General features: G+C 41.2%; 1 protein-coding gene across 1 annotated transcript in view; it reads right to left on the bottom strand.

Moving 5' to 3' along the window:
- ST6GALNAC3 (ST6 N-acetylgalactosaminide alpha-2,6-sialyltransferase 3) overlaps positions 1-19,258 on the bottom strand; it is a 237,264-nt gene extending 218,006 nt beyond the window's left edge. Inside the window, exon 1 of the mRNA XM_076340420.1 lies at positions 19,065-19,258. Coding sequence (XP_076196535.1) covers positions 19,065-19,082 — 18 coding nt within the window. The 5' untranslated portion in view covers positions 19,083-19,258. The remainder of the gene's footprint in view (positions 1-19,064) is intronic.
- Positions 19,259-19,488: the final 230 nt, after the last annotated feature.

Here is a 19,488-nt window from a genome sequence, read left to right as displayed (position 1 = left end):
GATCCTTAGGGCACCGAGGAGGGCGCACAGCAAGCTCACTACCCTTGACTTCAGGAGAGCAGACTTTGGCCTCTTCAGGGATCTGCTTGGCAGAGTGCCATGGGATAAAGCCCTGGAGGGAAGAGGGCCCCAAGAAAGCTGGTTAATATTCAAGGATCACCTCCTCCAAGCTCAGGAGCGATGCATCCCAACAAAGAGGAAGTCAGGCAAGAACGCCAGGAGGCCTGCCTGGATGAACAAGGAGCTCCTGGACAAACTCCAACACAAAAAGGAAGCCTACAGAGGGTGGAAGCAAGGACAGGTAGACTGGGAGGAATACAGAGAAATTGTCCGAGCAGCCAGGGATCAGGTTAGGAAAGCTAAAGCCCTGATAGAATTAAATCTGGCCAGGGACGTCAAAGGCAACAAGAAAAGCTTCTATAGGTACGTCAGAGATAAAAGGAAGACAAGGGAAAATGTCGGCCCTCTCCGGAACGAAACAGGAGACCTGGTTACCCAGGATATGGAGAAGGCGGAGGTACTCAATGACTTTTTTGCCTCAGTCTTCACTGGCAAGTGCTCAAGCCTCACCGCCCAAGTTGCAGAAAGCAAAGGCAGGGACTGGGAGAATGAAGAGCCACCCACTGTGGGAGAACATCAGATTTGAGACCATCTAAGGCACCTGAAGGTGCACAAGTCCATGGGACCTGATGAGATCCAACCGCAGGTCCTGAAAGAACTGGCGGATGAAGTTGCTAAGCCACTATCCATTGTATTTGAGAAGTCGTGGCAGTCTGGTGAAGTTCCTGCTGACTGGAAAAGGGGAAATATAACCCCCATTTTTAAAAAGGGAAAAAAGGAAGACTCAGGGAACTACAGGCCAGTCAGTCTCACGTCTGTGCCTGGGAAGATCATGGAACAGATCCTCCTGGAAGCTATGCTAAAAGGCACATGGAGGACAGGGAGGTGATTTGAGACAGCCAGCATGGCTTCACCAAGGGCAAGTCCTGCCTGACTAACCTAGTGGCCTTCTGTGATGGAGTGTCTACCTCAGTGGACAAGGGAAGAGCTACAGATGACACCTATCTGGACTTCTGTAAGGCCTTTGACATGGTCCCCCACAACATCCTTCTCTCTAAACTGGAGGGGTATGGATTTGATGGGTGGACTGTCCAGTGGGTGAGGAATTGGTTAGATGGTCACATCCACAGGGTAGTGGTCAACGGCTCAATGTCCAGATGGAGATTGGTGATGAGTGGTGTCCCACAGGGGTCTGTATTGGGACCAGTACTGTTTAATATCTTCATCAATGACATAGGCAGTAGGATTGAGTGCACCTTCAGCAAGTTTGCAGATGACACTGAGCTGAGTGGTGTGGTTGACATGCCAGAGGGACGGGATGCCATCCAGAGGGACCTGGACAAGCTCGAGAAGTCACATTCCCCACCAGCCCCTCCTTGTTGGTGATAACAAGGTCCAGCATAGCACCTCTCCTCGTTGGCTCCTCTACCACTTGGAGAAGGAAGTTATTATCGACGCATTCCAGGAACCTCAGATTGTTTATGCCCTGCTGTGTTGTCCCTCCACAGATGTCGGGGTGGTTGAAGTCCCCCATGAGGACCAGGGCTTGTGAACGTAAGGCTGCTCCTACCTGTCTATAGAAGAACCTCATGAACTCATGTGGTTCAACAAGGCCAAGTGCAAGGTCCTGCACCTGGGTCAAGGCAACCCCCAGTATCAATACAGGCTGGGGGATGAAGGGATTGAGAGCAGCCCTGCCGAGAAGGACTTGGGGGTACTGGTGGATGAAAAGCTGGACATGAGCCAGCAATGTGTGCTTGCAGCCCAGAAGGCCAACTGTATCCTGGGCTGCATCCAAAGAAGCGTGGCCAGCAGGTCGAGGGAGGGGATTCTGCCCCTCTACTCTGCTCTGGTGAGACCCCACCTGGAGTACTGCGTCCAGCTCTGGAGCCCTCAGCACAAGAAAGACATGGACCTGTTGGAGCGGGTCCAGAAGAGGGCCACTAAAATGATCAGGGGGATGGACCACCTCTCCTATGAAGAAAGGCTGAGAGAGTTGGGGTTGTTCAGCCTGGAGAAGAGAAGGCTCCAGGGAGACCTCATTGCGGCCTTTCAATACTTAAAGGGGGCTTATAAGAATCATAGAATCATAGAATCATTAAGGTTGGAAAATACCTCTAAGATCATCAAGTCGAACCGTCAACCCAACACCACCATGCCCACTAAACCATGTCCCTAAGCGCCTCATCTACACGTCCTTTAAATACTTCCAGGGATGGGGACTCAACCACTTCCCCGGGCAGCCTGTTCCAATGTTTAACCACTCTTTCAGTAAAGAAATTTTTCCTCATGTCCAAGAAAGATGGGGACAGACTTTTTAGCAGGGCCTGTTGCGACAGGACAAGGGGTGATGGTCTTAAACTAAAAGAGGGTAGATTCAGACGAGGTATAAGGAAGAAATTTTTTACACTGAGGGTGGTGAAGCACTGGCACAGGTTGCCCAGAAAGGTGGTGGATGCCCCATCCCTGGAAACATTCAAGGTCAGGTTGGATGGGGCTCTGAGCAACCTGATCTAGTTGAAGATGTCCCTGCTCATTGCAGGGGGGTTGGACTAGATGGCCTTTAGAGGTCCTTTCCAACCCAAACTATTCTATGAATAGCAGCAGCAGCAGCGTTGCAGAAATCATAAAATCACGGAATAATTAAGACTGGGAGACCTCTAGAGATCACCTAGTCAAACCTCCTGCCTAAAGTAGGCCTAATTTCAAAGTCACATCAGGTTGCTCAGGGCCTTGCCTTGTTGAGTTCTGAATACTTCCAAGGCTGTATATGCCAAGCCCCTATGCCCGTATTATTCCAGTCTTAGCATAATTTTTTTCTCCTTATATTTAGTTGGAATTTCCCTTATTGCAACTTGTGGCTGCTGACATTTTCCACTATGCTCCTCTGAGAAAAGCCTGTCTCCATCTTCTCTAACCCTTCTGGAGGTAGAAGACTGTTAGTAGCTACTCCCTAGGTCTTTGCTTTTCCAGGCTAAGCAAGCCCAGCTCCCTCAGACTCTCCTCTTAAGATTTTTCTTTTCTAACAACTAGGACATCAGTGGGTGGTTATCTGCCTCCCACTATTCTTTGCAAAGGAGAAACCTCAGACTTTGGGATTTTTCACTTTTAATTTTAGTTCCTAGAGAAAAAAAAGGACGTACACAACAACTTCCCATACACACATAGACATACTTGCTATTTATTCTAGGGGATGAGGACAGGGGACAAACTTGCCTAGCAGTTGATCCAACAAATCCTTTCCATCTGCTTTGTCACACTTCAGAATTACTCTTGGCCTGTGGCAGGAAAAGAACGGGGCAAGCCCTGATCTCCACTGGGTGCCTACATTTACCAGGGAAGAGACAAGCTTTAAAAATCCATACAGTAGTTAAAGACCTCTCTTTTGAAGAGAGGCCTTAATTAAGCCAGATGACAGGCTGTCATTACAAGAAATGCCTTCAGGCACCTCACTTATTCAGACAGCCCAGGTGCAATCCATTGTTGGCTTTCAGAGAGGCAGCAGTACCCCCATGGTCCCGCTCCCATGGCAAAGGAGCACTACCACGCAGATCCCTTAGCCTGTGCACAGCTTGGGAGGCAATCATTTGATGTCACACAACCAGCCTCCCACAGCTGGCTTTCATGGAACAATGTTTCTCTCAGCAGAACAAGAAACAAAAAAAAATTGTTTGGATCCTTTTTTTGTCAACCAACACACATTAAAAAAAAAAAAAAATCTAGTGTTATAACACAGAAAGGAGAAGCCAACTTTTCCTTCCTCTCACAAGGAAAAGAACACCTGGTGATGCAGCCTATTGCATTATGCATATATTGCCATAAAATCCCCACCTGTGGCATGAATTACTAACAGTCTAAGATACAAATTAACCCCAAGAAAACATTCAAAGTGCAGTCCCTCTCACAGTTCTACAGTAAATCTTACTCTACTTACCCACACCTGTTTACATTGTAGCAACAATGAAATTAAAAGAGAAAAAAAAGCCGAGACTACCTTCTGTTATTTCTTCCTAACGGTAGACATCTTCCAGTCTGTCTATGGCTAATCCCATTTTACCACTTCAGTGCTGGAGAAGTCTATCTCCCCATCCATATGCAGCCAGGGACAGCCCCTGCTTTCTTCTCAGTTCCTGCCACCACACTCAGCCCATCAGCACTTGAACCATCAGCCAAATTCAGGGAGGGTCAGTTGTCTTTCACAGCTCTTACTCCTGTATTTTCCCCCCCATTGTGGGTCTGGGAAGGAAAGGATGTACTCACACCTAGCTACTTTGGAGTTTGACAGAGCAGTTAGTCAGCTGAGATATTTGGCATCTTTTTTTATTTAGAATCACTCTGAAGGTGGAAAGAAATTAACAATTCTGAAACACTAAAGAGTAAGAAAACAAAAATTCAGATTTTTGTTTAAGGTTCTCCTGTTTGCATCAGTTCTGCAAAGAAATAAAGCACGTGTGCTGTGAAAACTAACTTTATCTTACCTGTTTTTTCATATTCATATTCAGTCCCCTACACAACAGCAACCCATATGTTTTCCTGTTTATTGCAGAAATAAGCCTGATTTAAGCTCCTGATGTAAGACTGACTGGACCTTTAAAATCCCTAATATTACAGTACAAAGATACAAGAAATCTTATACCTTCTCAAGCAACATTTCTAAATACAATGTAATTTGATTTCAGAATTATTAATGTAGTTTTTCCTATAATTTCCAGCTGAGGGCTTATTACAGCTGATGACGAAGTTGCCATCATAGAATACCGTCAGGGATAGCCCTGGCTAATTCCCAGTTCTTTTGCAGTTGTTCGATAAGATGTGGACAGCACTTCTGGGATTTCATTTCTGACTGGCAGAGTGTAATAAATTAGGAAACAAGTGACATCCCTTATCAAAACTTAACCCAAGTGTCTATTATTAGACCTGATCTCCAGACTCAGGTTTCAGAGGACAGTTTCATATAACTTCATTTAAATAGCCGTAATACTTATCTATTTGCAGGCTAGCATTTCACAGCACGCGTTGCCTGAATCTGCTTTGAATTAGTCCTTTGCATCTGCTATTATACTTCAAAGAAATTACTTCAATTAAGTTTAATTACTTCCTTCCACAGCTTTGGATACAGCCCTTATTATATTTCATTACCTTTCCTCATGGACTGCATGGCAAATAGATGACTAATAAAAGTATAAAACCAAAGAAACTATTAAGCAAGTACCTTACGTATACATAACAATACTGTACATGTATCATACTAATTAAGTTATTATCATAGTCTGCAATCACATAAATGGAATATTAAGAGGGAACTTTTCACACAAGATCAGCAAAACCTGGCTCGTTCTCTGAAGTTTTTAATACCTTTCTTACCTAATTTATAAATAGTTTTACAGTCCTGAAAGGAAACAAGTCTATTAAAGCACAAAAACAGTTTATACTTTTTACTCAAGAGTATATTAAAGAACATCATCTAGGCAGCGAGTCAGTTACCAATCACATTCCTCTGTACCCTGCTTGTCTAGTAGTTACAGAAGCATGCAAAATAGCTCTATCCTTTCCAGTCGTCTGGAATATCACACTCATGACTCAATACGGATCCTATAATCTCACATTTTCCCAACTACAGATGGTAGGAAAGATGATGTAAAGCAATGGTAGTGCTATGTAAGTAAAGCAATTCTTCCCATTTCATTTAGATGATAAGGTCTCAAGTATTAACTTGAAAAACAAAGCATAACTCATTTATATAAAATTGTTAATGACTATTTTGAACCAAGGTTAAAACAATCCTATGTTCACTGAAGGGAAATACTAGATCAACGTTATCATACCATTTCTGGTCCAAGCAATGAGATAACCTTTAAAGGTCCCTTCCAACCCAAACCATTCTATGATTCTATGAAAACAACAATTTTTTTGGTGTTAGTAATAAAATGCTGATAAACAATGTAACTAACAATTAATAAAGTGCACAGCTGTTTATGGAACTCTTTAGTGAGTGAAGAAACATATGACTAGTCATCACAATTCTCAGGCTGCTAGAGCTGTAGACCTTGAAGACTGAACAACAATTTCAAAACTCACTTTCATTTGGTACAAGAAAATAACATGTTACCTCCCACTAAATAATTTTTAAATCAATTGGATGTTCAGGTTTTTATTATATTTTAGTTACACACACACACCAAAAGTAGACTTTCCACAGTTTTATCTAAACTACTGATGAGTTTTCCATTTTCCTTCTTACAAGGATGTTTATTTCCATAAACGGATTACATTTTCCCATAAATTGCTTTAGAGCACTTTCATGCAGTGCTTCACAAGACGCTTTATAAATACAACAACAGTGGCTTAATGGTGCCATTAGCAAATCACGACAAGCCATGGTACCTTGCCTTGAGGCCCAAAAGGAAATTCAGCTCTCTGGCCTTATTCACAAGGGGCTGAGGACTTCCCTTTGAGAGCAAGATTCGGCAAACAGACAGAAAAAACTAAAAAGGAGCAGGTCTGTCAAATTCAATTTTCTTTTCAGTGTCACTGATAATGTTTTCCTGCAGATTTTGAAGCTAAAAAGCAGCTACAATCCGTTTCCACACGTCTGTGACCTGCATGATATCTGCCTTTTGGGGGATGCACTTTTCACTGTACAATTGTTCCTCATTGCAATGGCCTCAGGCAGATTTGAAACTGACGATCAGAGGTACAAGGTAAAATAGGAGTCTATAGCTCTAACAGCTCTTGCAGTTTGCATTCAGAATAAGTACACCAAAGTCAGCTTCTCCCACTAGAATCAATGAATGGCAAGTAGTAATAAGGTCTCATGCAAGACCCCAGTGGGGAAAAAAGCACAGTCAATCTTCTGGTTAATTCGTAAGTGCCATCAAGTGTGACTTTAGTTTTAGCAAATACCGAAAGCTGAATTTTCAGAAACATTCATTTTCCAACCCTCACCTGAAATACCAGGTGCTCCAAGAGGCAAAGAAAGCTATGCAAGCAAAGCTTTAACAAAATGCCAGCTGAGCTTCACCTCACATACCCCAAAAGCACAAGCACTCCTGGGAGACAGCAGAGGAACTAACACACTGCCTCCTAGACACGTGGTCAAACTTGGAATACCGATGGCATTTAGTAAAACAACCGGAAACACAGTATCTTCAGAGGCCAGCAAGATGCAAGACCACAAGGAATTTTAATATTCTTTCTTTATTTGACAGACTTTCAGTATCACTCTTTCAATAAAGGCCAACTACAGTGCAGTCACTGTTGTCTTTTGCTCACATAGCATCCAACAAGGGAAAATTTTGTCTAGTCTTATTTGGCCACATTATACAATAAACTGAAGTAGAGCGGACTTCGAATGGCTTCTTCAAGATCTCTGACTGATACAATTAAGGGTAATCATTCTTTTAATTAAAAAAATTCAGTTGTAGGACACAGTGATAGAAATAAAATCTATGATCTTCAGAAATAGGAAGCAGAAAAGAACCAAAAACATTTTAGGGATATAGATATATATACACTCATATGCTGAATAAGAGACCACATCTGAAGAAATAAAGGGCCTAAAAGCATAAATCGAACAGATATGGTCACTGTCTGTCTATTAGGCTGTTTGAGTGCAATTACTATAAATAACTATAGCATTAGTGCTATTAGAATACAATACTGCTTCCTAAATAATTCAGACTTACCTACAGTCAAATGTAGAAGTTAAGCAACGCACATATTTTGTGGTACCTGGAGTTTGTGCAGGACTGCAGGTGAGGAGGTGGTGGCATATACAGACAGGGAGATGGCACAGGGGTATTGTTCAAAGGTAGCAAAGCTAGATAGCGTACAGCCAGCTCAGCTGATCATAGCTGGAAAAGGTTATAGAGGTATCTACAAATCCAGGACAAACAGTGATCTCCAGCAGGACGAGAAGTAGGAAACAACTCCCTTTTTCCGTTCTAGGCACACTGAAACCATATTCTAGTGCTCAGAAGGCACCGATTTATCAGACTGGACAAGGTAACTTGCTGGCTCTCTATCTCAGGGCAGTGGGGCACGCACATAATAGAGCTGCATTTCTGCTATAGAACTTCCCATATAGCTTCTCTTCCCATTTAAACGGTGGGTAGATCCAGATTAGGCTTATTGCCTATACATTGGCAAACAGTCTCCTACTGAAGGGCAGACAATTAGCAGAATGGGCTAATACTACTGCAGAAATTTTTTTGGTAGTAGTACCCACATAAAGATTTCCTGACCCCTTGTAGACTACTCTCTCATGCTTGCACCACCTCCTCGGCTGGGCCCAATGCAATCTCTGCAATACTCAGGAAACTAATTAATCTTAAAAATGACCCTCTGGGAAGCAAAAATAGTTATTGTAATCCAGTTCCATTTTCTGCTTATGTTACCACAGCCCCACATACAGCTATGCTGGCACAACAGAGGGGAAAGTGAGTAGCTGTAGGTGGCTCGTCAGAGGTGCCAGTCTCTGAAGCCAGAGCTACGCTGAGGAGAGGGTGAGAGGCGCTGCTCCCTGGGACAGCGACCACACGTTGACTATTTGGATTACGCATTTGGCTCCGGGATCCAGGTCTGTTCTTATGGTTAAGGCAGCGGTTACAGGCAAGGAGACCAAGTCTCTATATTTAGTATTCTCAAGAGGAAGTGTGGTTAGATGGGGGAAGCTTCTATGGCATTTCAAGGTCCTCAGTTCTCTGGTTTCATCTGAAGTGACCTCGTAAAACCACTAAGATACCTTAACTGGTTTAATGAAATATGAGTGGGCAAGTGGCAGCGAACACGAAGGAAAAACATAGTATGAACTGCATTTCATAATAAGAGCTGCGAACTGCAGAGAGACTGCCAGGTCTCGATAACACAGCAGTGAGTGCTGGCTGAGAGAACATGCACACTGAAGTAAGGATACGGTTCAAGAAGTGTTCCTAAAGATGCCAATTCTATTATCTTGTTTGGAATGTCCAATGGCTCTTTTCTCTTCCCATTTCCCTACTCAATAAAAACATTTAGTAGGGTAAAACTAAATTTTCTGTAAAAATATTTTTATGCCCTGTGGAAGAAAATGAAAAAAAGATAGAAAAGGGATAGAGAGACATGCAGACAGAGCTGTCTGAAATTCTCTCGTTAATCATATGGAAAAAAAAAGTTACAGAAGTTTTTCTTCAGGCAAAACTTCCATATCCCAATTACAAAAGATGCATCTTCAACCAGGTTTTTTCCCCACGTTACACATTCCACAGCTCCTAAGGATCCCACAGAAGAATGAGTCAGTCTCGTTCTCCATTCCGTTTTTTAAAATGCAAAGGCTTTTTTTTTTTGTCTCCACATAAGAAGCACTAATAGAAAGCTCCCCTCTGTTAACAGTTAATTATTACCTGACTAGCTTGCCACAGATGAATGCAAACACAGGAAAATGACAATAGATCAGCTGACATGCAGTAACTTGTAAATAACTTATTTACATGGCTGAGAGGGCTAAGCTAGAAAAGTTTAGTAGAACTATAATGAATATTAATAATCACTTAAGACCCAGTGTGGACACACAAACTGGAAGTAAATCTTTATTCCTCTGCCAAATCAGAATGAACAAAATCTTATAGAAACTTTATTCTAGTGTAACTGCATCCCACAGCAGAACACAACACATTGAAACATGAAAGCCTTCGAGCCTTTTTGGATTAATCCAAAAAATAAAGTGACTTCCACTCATGAAGAAGGGACAGATCTTAGGAATTTAGAGGAGTACATACCTAAACCACAAGCACATAATTTCATAATTTAATGTAAAATAATATAACAATAATTATTCAAAGTACACCAGGTGGTGTTCTACTGGCCTCAATGGGTTTGTAATAATACCAATATGTATATTAAAGAGCTAATAAATACACATTGTTATTTCTTAAATGTAATATCATCCCATCATTCCAAGAAGAAAATTATGTTCAAATCTGAGTAAACAATAGATTTGGAAGAAGCTAAAAGCTGATGATTAACAAAAGGTTGTGAAACTTGCAAGGAAAAAAAAAAGGTATTTGGTTTCTGGCTTTTCCTATTTAGAATTAAAACACCAAAGCTTATGGAATGATGTCTCATGTCGTTACATGCTCAGGGAGGTATTCTGTTTGCCAAAGACCTGGCAAACTTTTGCTAGTACTGAGATTATATATAATTTTAAGGAAAAGAATTTTAGAAAGAGACAGAAGATACCTAATCCTGCACCAAACCAACATGCAAGAAATGCATCATTAGAAGAAACAGGATCTACAAACAATTCATTCTGCGTTTCTTCTGTACAAATTGCTATTCCCATGAAATAAACATGTTTTTCTGATTACTTCCAACTGCTCCACACCTGCATCTTGCCTGTCTAGGCTAGCATTCCGCTGCCTATTGTTAATGCAAATTGCTGCAAAATGTACCTTTCATAAGAAGCTACTGATTCATTTAATTATTAGCAAGTGTGGTGCTCCCATGTCAACTTTAAAATGTCACACATGCTATACAGACATACAAGAAATGCTTAATAGGACTGTCTTGACACAACACAAGCCATTATTCCTGAACAGCATCACTTACAAGATTTCATCTCCCAAACCCCTCCATTACAGTTCCTGCCTCACCTTTGTTCTTCTCAATAGTAAAGATGAACAAGAATATCCAGCATGGTATTTTATCCAATTTCAAATATATAAACCAAGAATTATCATGTTTTCCAGGCGCTTCTGCTAAAATGGTCAGAAGCAAAATAACTGTCATTATTTTAAATACAAAACCCATTTATATAAATTTTGTACTGATAACAATTTCGGTTGATTGACTGATTTTAAAAAAATAAAGTACTATACAGCTTCTGAAAAGCATATGAATGGACCAGTATATCTTACTCGATAAAACTTGTGACACTACTATCAAGATCGTATTTGTAACAGTGTAAAGACAATATTTGCATAAACATTGGGTGTTGTTGAAGGGGGAGGGGGGAGTGCAGAGAATATTCAGTTTAATATTTAACATTTTCTGAGATGACATACAGCAATTCACACCTCATCTAGCCATGTTTTATTCTGTCCTCAGACTCAGGAACACGACATACATTACAATCAGGCATTGTCCTTTTTTAGTCCAAGTTCCCATTCTGTAGAAACCAATGAACCCACCGGAAAAGTGTTGGTCTTTCTTATCTCAGCAGTGCATGGGTTATTTACAAGAACCGCCACACAAAATGCAGTAGATGCAGTTTTTCCTCCAACAGGAATAGCAAATTCATCCCACATGAGTATTTGATGCTGACAACAGTGAGGCAACTGCTCCCTCAGCTTTAAGAGATGACAGGGCCCAAGGCAGAGTTTTGCCTTATTTCTTGGGAATACATCTGATAAATAGAGCCGCCTTTACCCACCTTGTTTATGGATCCCCAAAAAGATCAATTCTTCCTAGCTCCTGGAGAGAGGTCTCGGAGAGATCTCAGATACTAGCAAGATAAAATACACTTCCACCTCTTCTTTGTTACATACGTGTACATTCTAACCTTCTATGCTACGAATGAGACCATGGATGGAGAGCAACTGATAAGCAAAAGAAAGTATCAGCGAAGTGTCATGGATAACAACCGCAAAATAAATTATCCATTTGGTTCATAGGCTGGCTTTGTTCCTGGGGACAACCAACTTGCCACACAGCAGCATCTATCTGCAGCGATTAAGGGACTGAACAGCAGTAACCAAACCAAGCCCATTCTTCCCATGGGCTTCCCACGGAATTTCCAATTCTCTTCACAGTGTCAGCCATTTATTTGCAAGTGGCTGCATGCCCCAGGCCCCTAATATCTGAAAGTCAAACTGCGCTGGGATAGAGTTAATTTTCTTCATAGTAGCTGGTATGGGGCTGTGTTTTGGATTTGTGCTGAAAACAGTGTTGATAATACAGGGGTGTTTTCATTACTGCTGAGCAGTGCTGACACAGAGTCAAGGCCTTTTCTGCTTCTCACACCAGCGAGTAGGCTGGGGGTGCACAAGAAGGTGGGAGGGGACACAGACAGGACAGCTGACCCCAACTGACTAAAGGGATATCCCACACCATATGACGTCATGCTCAGCATAGAAAGCTGGGGGAAGAAGAAGGAAGAGGGGGGATGTTCGGAGTGATGGCATTTGTCTTCCCAAGTAACCATTACGTGTGATGGAGCCCCGCTTTCCTGGAGATGGCTGAACACCTGCCTGCCCATGGGAAGTGGTGAACGAATTCCTTGTTTTGCTTTGCTTGCACGCACGACTTTTGCTTTACTTATTAAACTGTCTTTATCTCAACCCACAAGTTTTCTCACTTTTACTCTTCCAATTCTCTCCCCCATCCCACCGGGGGGGGGAGCAAGCAAGTGGCTGTGTGGTGCTTAGTTGCCAGCTGGGGTTAAACCACAACACAAACTAAAAATCTAAAATAAATCTACAAACAATAATTTCATTTTTCTTGCACAAAATAGCTCTTTATTTTATAGTAAAAGCCGTTCTGGGGAGGAGATTGGTCCAAAAATTATTTTCATCCAATAACCACCAGGAAGATAAAGAAATTCACCTTCCATTCCACACGTAAGCATTTGACTTTTCCTTTCCTAAAAAATACACAGAAACCTTTTTTTTTCCTTTAAGCCACACACAAAAAAATCCCTCTATTAAAAATGTCAACCTGATGCATAGCTATTGCTTCCTTGGGAAAAGATGAAAGAACAAACTCTGGACAGAGCACCGTGTCCAGTACTACACTTCTGGAAGGTGCACAGATACTGCTGGTATGAAACATGGCAAAGGAACAGAAAAAATGCAGAAAGTTCTGCCTTTTCAAATTAACTGAGCAAATGTTGTGACAATTCTGACTAAAACCTAAAAAATAAAATAAAAAATGGGATCTTTTAAGCTGCATGTCAGACCCCCTTAAATTAATCACGAATGTTTAGCTACTGTGACAAAACAAGGTCCACTTTCCTTTTGGCTACCATCTCACTAGAAATAAGTAAGAGCACATCTGTCCTATATTTCAAGGGGTTTGATATGTTACATCAAAGTATAAGAATTTTCTGCTTCCTATGCTGTTTTATGTCATACTATGACATGCCAAGTTATCTGGCATTTGTGACATGTCAAAATGAAAATTTAAAAAAAGAACAAGATATAAACCACTGAAGCTCATGCACAAGTCTACAAGAGGCTGAATTTTGAGACCACTCTACCTTTAATATGCGATTCCATACCCGTGATAATGCACACAACAATTGTGTATCCTGGGCCAGGGAGAAGTTTAAAACATCTTGATGACACATGCTTCATTCCTTAAAGATGAACTGCAAAACAAAAACCTTTCCCCCATTACTGCTTTATCACATAACTACTTAAAAATAAAACTCTAAGTATGAGACAGCTCCTAATTTCATGCTGGTTTTGTGCTTTTAGTTTTTACACCTCTAATGAATTCAGACAGGAAACTCCAGTTTTAAACCAACTGAAGTATGCTTACACTGGAGATTGTCTTGGTTTAGCTACATGGGCACCAAAATCAAATTCATTCAATCAAAGCAAGTCCTCTTGTAGGACTAGACTGCCGTCTCCGTCTGCTTGGGAGGGTGCTAATCTAGTACCTTTAAAGTACAATTAATTTAAGATAGTTGCAAGCGAGAATGAAAAATGGTTTTATACTTCTTTGACTTTAACTTTCCTTAAATTTTCAAGAAGCCAACATAATAAAAAACACATTACAAAATTCCATGTACTACACTCCATAAATCTTACATGGTAATTAAGCACCACTGGACCATGATACAGCAAATCCTAGCCCTGCACTTTGACAGATTCATTAATGCACCTTCATTCACTTTGGAGCAATTTAGAGGTAAACAATGTAGAGCAAAAAAAATAAGTCTTTTAGTTAGAAACAGAATAATTTTAAGAAATGTATTTAAATTAGAAATTTCCAACGTAGAAGGAGCATCAGAAAGAATTAACTATGGAGTTTTGCAAGTTTTGTTTGGTGGCAGGGGGAAGGGCAAAATCAGCCATAGCAAATAAGGATGGAGTGATCCAACAAAAAAACTGGTCACTGCCTCAGAAATCCTGATTCTTCTCTGTAACTTCTTGTTGCATCAGCCTGTTACTTTCCAACTCATTTGTGCATACCTCATAAGGGGCACCTTTGCATATTTACACTTTCTATCCCTAAAGATATAACCACATATTCCTAGGAGTGTTTCCAGTCACAATAGAAATACCACAGCCACCAAAATTGTTGGTCATCAGGTTAAGACAGGCTGAGAAGAAAGCTCACATTACAGTGAACCTGCAGCAAATTTAGACGTTGCTGCGAAATGACCCATCAGATGGGCATCCTCCCATGAGGAGGGGAGGTCACCTTTGTTCCTTTCCCTAGGATCTCTCCATCTCTTTTCATGTCAGAGGAAAGAGCACAGCATGAGAATCAAACAGGATCCAAGTACAATTCTCAGCACAGGAAAATGGATGGATGCCACACATAAACATCGCTGCAGTCAATTTAACAGTAGAGGGAGTATGTGAATTATCTTGGGCCTGATTCAAGCAGGATATAGAAGTCATCTCCATGGAAGGCGCCGCATCCTGCAAATCCCTAGCTGTGAATGGAAGTATGGTGAGACACAAAACCTACCCTGCAAAACAGAGCAGAGGTGAAACAAGGAAAGTGCTTCTGATGACGTAGAAACTTGGGAGGAAATATCTACACTCTCCGTCATGCACATAGGGGTTAAACAAAAAATAAATCAAATTAATAACTAAATATCCAAAATGACAAGGGTCCAAACACCAGGACCAGATCCTTTTAGACCTTCTGCCTCTGCCCTCTGAACAGCTACTTGCCAGGGTGGAAAATTTAATCGAATGAGATCAGCTTTGCTATTTTAGTCTCAAAAGTGCAGATGGAACATATGCCTACAGATAGTAATGTTATCTGTACTACTGCAACGTCTGAAGACCTGAATCAGACACAGGCCATTGAACACTCAGAGAAAACTCTCAAAGAAAATTCCTGCCAAAAACAGCTTACCATGTGGACTAAGGGGAAAATGCACTTTAAATGGATTTAACTAAACCAGCTGAGATAACCACGGAGAGAAAACATGCAAAACAATCACAGGTGAACACACAGGTATGGTCAGCTTTGACAGCATCCTGCTGAAAACTCTTACAAGCATGTGCTGATGGGTTTTGTTGGTTGAAACCTGTAAGTTACATTTTGCAAAACAGTTCTTTCAATCTTTGGATTATATATATAAAAAAAATATTAAGCTACGGATTTTAGTTGGCCACCTGCTTACTTTGAGAGAAGAACTCACAATCAGTTGTGGTAACAAGAGTATTGCCTCACATTATACAAATACTATTTAGACAACAGAATTTCACTGAAGGTTTCAACTCACTCGTGATCTCTGGTGGTAGAAGGTCATGTCCAGCCTATAGGTACATGAAATCTCTTTTGTTCACCACACAGTAAATACACAGCACACAAAACAGAAGGAAACCTCTTTCTAGATTTCACACTTAATCCTCACTGTATGGGCCCATCACACGTGGACTTTTTTAATTAAGTTCTACCACATTAAGCCTACACAGTTAAAATTGTACTATGATGACAACATAATCCATCTCCATCATCATCTTCTTCAAAACCTCCATTTAAAAAGAAGAGTTTCTAAATAGGGGAAGGCATAATCCTCTGCAGAGTGCAGAATGTGTGAACTAAGTTACCTGTTCTATTTGCTTTAAAATATCATGGTCCAGTCCTCAGTGGGGGATATCAACATTTTACAGAGTATCGTTATCATTCATATTGTATTTATTGTGAAACGACAGGTACACTGAAGTATCATTTTTCAATTATGCAAAAACTAGCATTTCTTTGAAGTAATTTATTGAATAACGTCTGTCATCATTTTAAAGGGTCAGTGGCTGATACAGTGGAAGTTAGAGTTCAACATCTTTAGGGATAATAGTGACTACATAAATAGTAATCACTCTGTTAATCTAGTAATCAGTAAGGTGGCATGTAGCTACCATAGTAACAAGCATAAGATCAACTGTTTGCTTCCAAGAAATGCCTACGCTTCACTCAGCTATTCTGCCATGATTTTTAAAGACATGATGGAAAAAATAAAAATACATCCTGCATCTTAGAACTCGCCTCTTTCTCTGCATTTCCTCAACAGAAGAGAGACTTCCTCAGAAGAAGAGAGTTTCACTGGTTTTAACAAGAATGTCCCGCTACTGATTGGGAAACAAAGCTTCTGGAGCCATGATCAATGACAGCCCCGCCAATCTTACCTAGAGAGAGTGCACAACAAACACCAGAGAGACAGTGCGCACCCTAGGCAGAATCGCCTTCCCAAGCATTTCTACAAGGGCTACACACAGAGATTATTTTGTGTGGTAGTCGTAGTAAAAGGAGGTCTTGGTATCTAAAGGTTATACACTTTTTCTAATATGCTCTTAACCACTGTAAGTAACTCCAGTTAATTATTAATAGCCACCTCTGTTCTTTGCACTTTACAGACAACTCTATCCAATCTCATTTGTGTTAAACTCTCACACATACAGAACTCCAACATTCAACAAGTCTCAATATCTTCGAGAGAGAGAGAGGGGAAGGAGTGAGAAGGGGGGAGGGAGGAATTTAAAAATCTAGGAATGGAGGCAGGGCAAGCCACAAGGCAGTGCCACAGAGGCACTCAGGGCTGAAGTGGCAAGCACGCACAGTTGTTCTGGCTTCCCATCCACTGTGCCACCACCTAGTTAAAACCTGTACCTATGGCACAGATTTTTTTTATTTTTTTTTTTAAATGTTTCCACACAGGCTACCGACTGAATAAACAAGAGCATCAGGACAAACCTGAGAGAAAGGAGGAGGGTGTAGCTAACAGGTTTGTATTTTCAGGAAGGAATTAGCCTGGTGTCACATCAAAATATACATATTATTCTAAATTTCCTTGTTATGGTAAAAGCTTGAGGAGTACCTGTAGGTATTACATTAAAAACTTATACACCGTTAAGTATCTTGATCTAGACATTTAAATTACTCCTATGGGATGTCCGTCTGAGAAAGTCCAGCGTGCCTTATGGCAAAGCTAATCTTCACATATCTGTTTCACTTTTTATCCTTGCACCTGCCTGTATTAACAAGATTAAGAATTAAGCTAGCAGAGGGCTGTCTGTCAAGGAATACCAATTTATCTATTGATCTAATCATCAGAATTACCAAATGGAGCTCCAGGCCTGGGCAAAGGGAAGGTGTTTATTGTATTATAATTCAAACTCTAAAAGGAAAGCCCTGCAGAAGTCATGCTTGAGGCAGGCTGTGTCACCAGACTGTGTAGAGGAAACGATTGGGAGGGGGAAAGAGACACTGTAGTTTTCTTGTAAAAGGATATTCTTACTTAACTGTTAGGGCCAGAGGGAAGATTTTGCATGTGATCTCTCCACATAGTCAAAAAAAATGAAAGAGGTCTGGATCGCTTGCAGATTCAAGCTAAGTCATTCAGGGTGTGTTTAAAAAGGAGTGCACACGCTTATCTTTGTGAAGCCAGGCTCCATTCACGGAGGTCATATCTCCTCATCCCAAGTCACAGCTTAACTCTCAACTGCATTAGTGCTGTCTGCTTAAAGGAGTTTGTTACCATCTATCTCCAAGCAGAACCTGCTAGTTCAGGGAAGTTTCTGCACTTGAGGCAGACTTTGCCATATTCATTAATATAAGCTGCCACAACCTACATGCTCACAAAAAGAAAACTCAAAAAACATCCATGTACCGCAGACCCACTAGTAGGGAATGAATGAAAGGGGAAAACAGTGCAGCAAAATAAGAAGTTGTTTTTAAAGTTGAATGCCAAAAAAAAGTGATAAGAATTGAATTCAAGGAGAAATAGGAACATTTATTATTTGGGGACTGTTTTGAAACTTTGCAATTTATCCATTTTGCTGATATGCTGAAGGCAACTGCTAAGAGAGGCCATCCCAAAGTTTGGGATAATCAACCCTTTGTTAGAAGATCAGACTGAAAATAACAAAGCATTCACAGATCAGTTTTATTTACTAAAAGGAACAGAGTGCAAATGTATTCAAAATATACACAGAAAGGAGCAAGGCAGATAGCAAATTAATCGGAAACAAACCACTTTCAAGCCAGGCACAGGAGAGTGACTCCCTGCAAGTGACAACACTGTAAGGAAACAAACGCTGTTTGTTCTCAACTGACTGCACTTCCGCCTCCTCCCCTTTCATTCAATACTTAGTGCTAGTGATGCTCCCTCCATCTCCATGACATGCTGGTTGCAAATACTTTTACCTCAGTGAGGAAAGCAGGCTGGAGAAAGCATATGATCACATGGTAAGTTTACACTTATATTTGCTGGTGTGAAGGGGAAAAACCCTCTATCAAATAGGTCGCTTAATTAGCAAATGTAATTAAATATATTAAGTATAATTGTGTGGAGCATGTGGATCTTTGGTAAATTCAGCAGAGGAGTGTGTACTTAAGGAGCAACTGGGACAGCTGTGTACATCTGCAACCTTTGCTTTAAAAGCAGTAAATGCTGCACAGTCAGAAAAAGAAAATAACTTCCCCCGTTTTGTCCTTTGTACTGGAAGTCTGTTGCCCGAATGCTATTGCTCCTGAAGGAATTCAGCTCAGAGTCAGCTGAGACAAACCAGAGCCCCTCACCCCCCTCCTGTTATTCAGTACACAGTTCCCTTCCCGCTAGCCGATAGCTCGCAGTTCTGACAATGCAGGGAAAGAGGAAAAGAGGAAAAGAATGGCAGAGGGAAACAGAGCACAGCTGTACGTTGCAGAATCTCTCCATATTCATTTGCCAAACAAAGCCAGTATTCAAAAAGACAACGAAGATGCAATAGGACCATACCGAATCCATGCCTCTGAGCAGCGAGGGGCTCTCTAACAATGCATTCAAGCAACAGATAGAGATTTACCTTCAAAATGCAGGCCATGTTCTTTCTCTATCCTTCCTACCACAGAGCAGCAGGATTCTACTTTGTGAGCAGCAGTTCCAGTGTCAGGCAAAAGGCTGGTAGAGCTGCAGAACTGCTAGAGCCTACATTCCTGTAGATCCAAATAAGGGTACCACGCATCCAGGATCCGTTAGTCATATTAATCTTTTTATGCCCCGTTTGTTCCACCCATCAGCTCCTACCACTGGCTGGGAGCCAGCCCAGTACCTCCCCTCTGTCACATGACCCAGTTTGATTCATGGCTCCAGCATGTATTTTTGTAAGCTCCAGGACGCTCTCGCGCAATACTATATGTACAAATGGCAATCTATACCTTGCAGATGTTTTGCAATGGTTGGAAATCAAGCTGCGTGTTTATAATTAATCCCTGTGCAACTCTCTAAAC

This window comes from Aptenodytes patagonicus, chromosome 5 (genome assembly GCF_965638725.1).
Source record: "Aptenodytes patagonicus chromosome 5, bAptPat1.pri.cur, whole genome shotgun sequence".
Lineage (NCBI taxonomy): Eukaryota > Metazoa > Chordata > Aves > Sphenisciformes > Spheniscidae > Aptenodytes > Aptenodytes patagonicus.
This window is presented reverse-complemented; position numbering and strand designations above follow the sequence as displayed.